Genomic DNA, 3,593 nt, shown 5'->3' with positions numbered 1-3,593 from the left:
TTGCAGGAAACCAACATAAATCTTGTTCCTCACTGCACCCCAAGACTCTAAACATCACCTAGCACATAACAGGAACCAAATATACACACTTAATCAGTGAGTGAAAGGATAAATGTTTGAATACGATGAACTCTGTGTTCCTTCCCTAAATTTTGCTGGGCACTTAAAACTGCTCTGAAAAATTTGTCTTGATCAAAAAAAAAAAAAAAAAAGTTTAAGTGACAGAAGAAGCTCATAGATTATAAAAGATTTGAGAGACATTTTGATTTAAAAAAAGCAATACCAGCCAGAAACTAGAAAGACTAGTATTAGTCAACCTTGGGGCGAAAGAAAATTCCATCCCTAAAGGCTGGAGGAAAGGCAACAGCCTGGCTTTTGTGAGGGAGGAGGGTGAAGTCTGGGGCACCGCGTGGAGAGCGCAGCTCAGCTAAAGGCCTGACACGGGCTGCCAGCCGGGCGGCCACCTGGCTCAGTGCCCCCGGGGCCACCTCTCCTGCCCCCGGGGCCACCTCTCCGGCTCCCGAGCCTCTGGCAGGAGGGGTTCCAGCGTGCACTCCCGTCCCAGAAACTCCCTCTGAGCGGCTCCGGGGACCCAGAGCAGAGCAGGCGGGAGGAGATGCCTCCAGGCCTGCAGGCCGAGCTCCAGATCCAGCTGTAGCCCGAGGTAGACGTGGGTCCACGTGACTCCCCGACGACTCAGGGCTTAACAAGAAGGGTTATTTATTAGAATCTCTCCCTGGCAGTTGGACGCCGCCCTTCACGTCCGTGTGTGCGGTTGTGCAATCCTCCAGCCCTATAAAGGCGGTGACCCTGCCGCCTCTGGAGCCTCTGGAGCCAGCCTCCCCTGAGCCTCCCTCTCCGGGCCTCCGGCTCCCGCCGCCACCATGAGGGTCCTCCGCCTGCTGCTGCTGGCCCTAGGCCTGCTCCTCTCCCAGCTGGGCCCAGTGATATTGGAGCCCAAGAAAATGAAGTCTGTCCCTGTTGCCACTTTATACATCCATTTCAGATTTATAACCTGGCATGCTTTATGCTCTTCTATGGTGTTTTTCCTTTACTTCCTTTTTTCTGTTGGTTGCTAATATACAGAAGTAAAATTCATTTTTTTTTTCTTTTTTCATTTTGTATATTGATCTTATATATACCAAGTTTGCTAAATTTGCCTGTTAATTCCATTTGGTCTGCCTACATATAATCATAATATCTGCAAACAGAGATAGTTTAATTTCTTTCTTTCCAACTCTTGTACCTTTTGTTTATTTCTTTCTTATCTTATTCCCCTGGCTAGTACCTCAAGTACAATGTGGAATGATAATGATAATAGCAGTTATGCTTGTCTGATTGCCAATTTCATGGATGTTTTCGGTGCTTGACCATTCAGTGTACACTGTGGTGTAGGCTTCTGTAAGTACTCTTTATCAGATTAAGGAAATTTCCTCCATTTCTTTATTTGCTAGGAGTTCTTTCTTTTTTCTTTAATCATGAATCAATGTTGAATTTTTTTCAATATTTTTCTGCATCTGTTGATATAATATAATCACTGACTAATTAGATAATTAGCACAAGCTGGAACCAAGATTTCGAGTAGAAGTATCAATAGCCTCAGCATATGCAGACAACACCACCCTTATGGCAGAAAGCAAAGAGGAACTAGAGTCTCTTGATGAAAGTGAAACAGGAGAGTGAAAAGGCTGGCTTAAAACTCAACATTCAAAAAACAAAGATCATGGCATCCAGTCCTATCACTTTCATGGCAAATAGATGGGGAAACAGTGGAAACAGTGGCTGACTTTATTTTTGGGGGCTCCAAAATCACTGCAGATGGTGACTGCAGCCATGAAATTAAAAGACGCTTTCTCCTTGGAAGAAAAGCTATGACCAACCTAGACAGCATATTAAAAAAAAAAAAAATGACATTACTTTAATGACAAATGTCCATCTAGTTAGAGCTATGGTTTTTACAGTGGTCATGTATGGATGTGCGAGTTGGACCATAAAGAAAGCCGAGCATCGAAGAATTGATGCTTTTGAACTGTGGTGTTGGAGGAGACTCTTGAGAGTCCGTTGGACTGCAAGGAGATCAAACCAGTCAATCCTAAAGGAAATCAGTCCTGAATATTCATTGAAAGGACTGATGCTGAAACTTATGTTCCAATATTTTGGACACCTGATGCAAATAACTGACTCATTGGACAAGTCACTGATGCTGGGAAAGACTGAAGGCAGGAGAAGAAGGGGACAACAGAAGATGGGATGGTTGGATGGCATCACCGACTTGTTGGACATGAGTTTGAACAAGCTCCAGGAGTTGATGATGGACAGGGAAGCCTAGTGTGCTGCAGTCCATGGGGTTGCGAAGAGTTGAACACGACTGAGTGACTAAACCGAACTGAACTGAATTAGATAATAACAACATTTGATCTCTCTGGCCCTCAATTTCCCTGTCTATAAGTTAGGGAAAAGTGATACATTTCTTGGAGGATTAAATGCAACCATAATGGGATGGACTTGTACACACCGCTGTATTTAAAATGGATAACCAACAAGGACCTACTGAATAGCACATGGAATTTGGCTCAGTATTATGTGGCAGCCTGATGGGAGGGGAATGTGGAAGAGAATGATATATGTATATGGATGACTGAGTCCCTTTGCTGTCCACGTGAAACTTTCACAACATTGTTAATCATCTGTACTCCAATATAAAATTAAAAGTTTAGATTTAAAAAAATACAATCATAAATGTGTTAGTTTCCCACCAAAGGAAAGATGACCAGCCTCAGAATCTTGAAAATAAATGAGATCATATAATCTAGTCTCTTCAATTTTAAACCTGAGAACTGGGGTTCAGAATGTTTGAGTGCTTTGCTAAAAATCACACAAGCTCATTCTAGAACAAGAAACATAACCAAAGCACTCTGATGAGATATGTTGCTATTCCTTTTGAGCCCTATCATGTAGTAGATCTTCAAAGATAATGCCAAAAAATCAGGGCTCGCTAAGGGTAGAGACACCATAACCCACCAGCATTGAGGGGGGACTCTTCAGATGCCGTGTTTCATGAGCACACACATCTTGGTGTGAAGCTCTTGCAAGGGAAACCCCTGTGATGTGCTTTGCAAAGGTCTGTCTGTCCTGCTTTCCCCGGAAATCCCTGTGGCCATAAGCCAGGAGTCTGATACGCTTGCTTTTCCCTTCTCACAGGTGCCTGCCATCTGACAATTCTCGGCCAGCGGACTGACAACTACATATGTGCCAGGAAAGGGGGGACCTGCAACCTGTCACCCTGCCCACTCTACAACAGGATTGAGGGCACCTGCTACAAGGGCAAGGCCAAGTGCTGCATCCGTTGACTCTGAGCTGGGAGCGATGGCAGAGGGGACTCAGGAGCCATGTGAAGTATTTGTAACCATTGTTTTAATAAAAGAAGGATTTTGTGAGGCATACGTCCTTGAGCCCAGAATGAGTCTTGTGTCTCCTTTTGGAAGAGGTTAAGAAAGTTTGAAGTTTGAAAGGGCAGACAGGCCAGGCAGCAAAACCCACCGAGTATGGGACTGGGGGATGCTGACGAGGCTGTGAGCCAGGCCACCTCCACT

The 3,593-nt window shown here is 44.6% G+C and overlaps 1 protein-coding gene across 1 annotated transcript; it reads left to right on the top strand.

Moving 5' to 3' along the window:
• The first annotated feature begins 787 nt into the window (after positions 1 to 787).
• On the top strand, positions 788 to 3,350 carry DEFB1 (defensin beta 1). Its single transcript, XM_043893376.1, has 2 exons — positions 788 to 939; positions 3,202 to 3,350. Exons 1-2 carry the CDS (start codon positions 885 to 887, stop codon positions 3,348 to 3,350), a joined length of 204 nt encoding a protein of 67 aa, XP_043749311.1. The 5' UTR covers positions 788 to 884.
• The last annotated feature ends 243 nt before the right edge of the window (positions 3,351 to 3,593 follow it).

This window comes from Cervus elaphus, chromosome 32 (assembly GCF_910594005.1).
Source record: "Cervus elaphus chromosome 32, mCerEla1.1, whole genome shotgun sequence".
Classification (NCBI taxonomy): Eukaryota; Metazoa; Chordata; class Mammalia; order Artiodactyla; family Cervidae; genus Cervus; species Cervus elaphus.
Note: the sequence above shows the minus strand (reverse complement) of the source record. Positions and strands in the feature narration are given on the sequence as shown.

Bases quoted from the DNA above. Each gene is read 5' to 3' on its own strand.
- DEFB1 (XM_043893376.1), top strand. From the start codon at position 885: ATGAGGGTCCTCCGCCTGCTGCTGCTGGCCCTAGGCCTGCTCCTCTCC. The intron at 940-3,201 runs GCCCAGTGATAT...CCCTTCTCACAG, and splicing joins CCTGCTCCTCTCCCAGCTGG to GTGCCTGCCATCTGACAATT.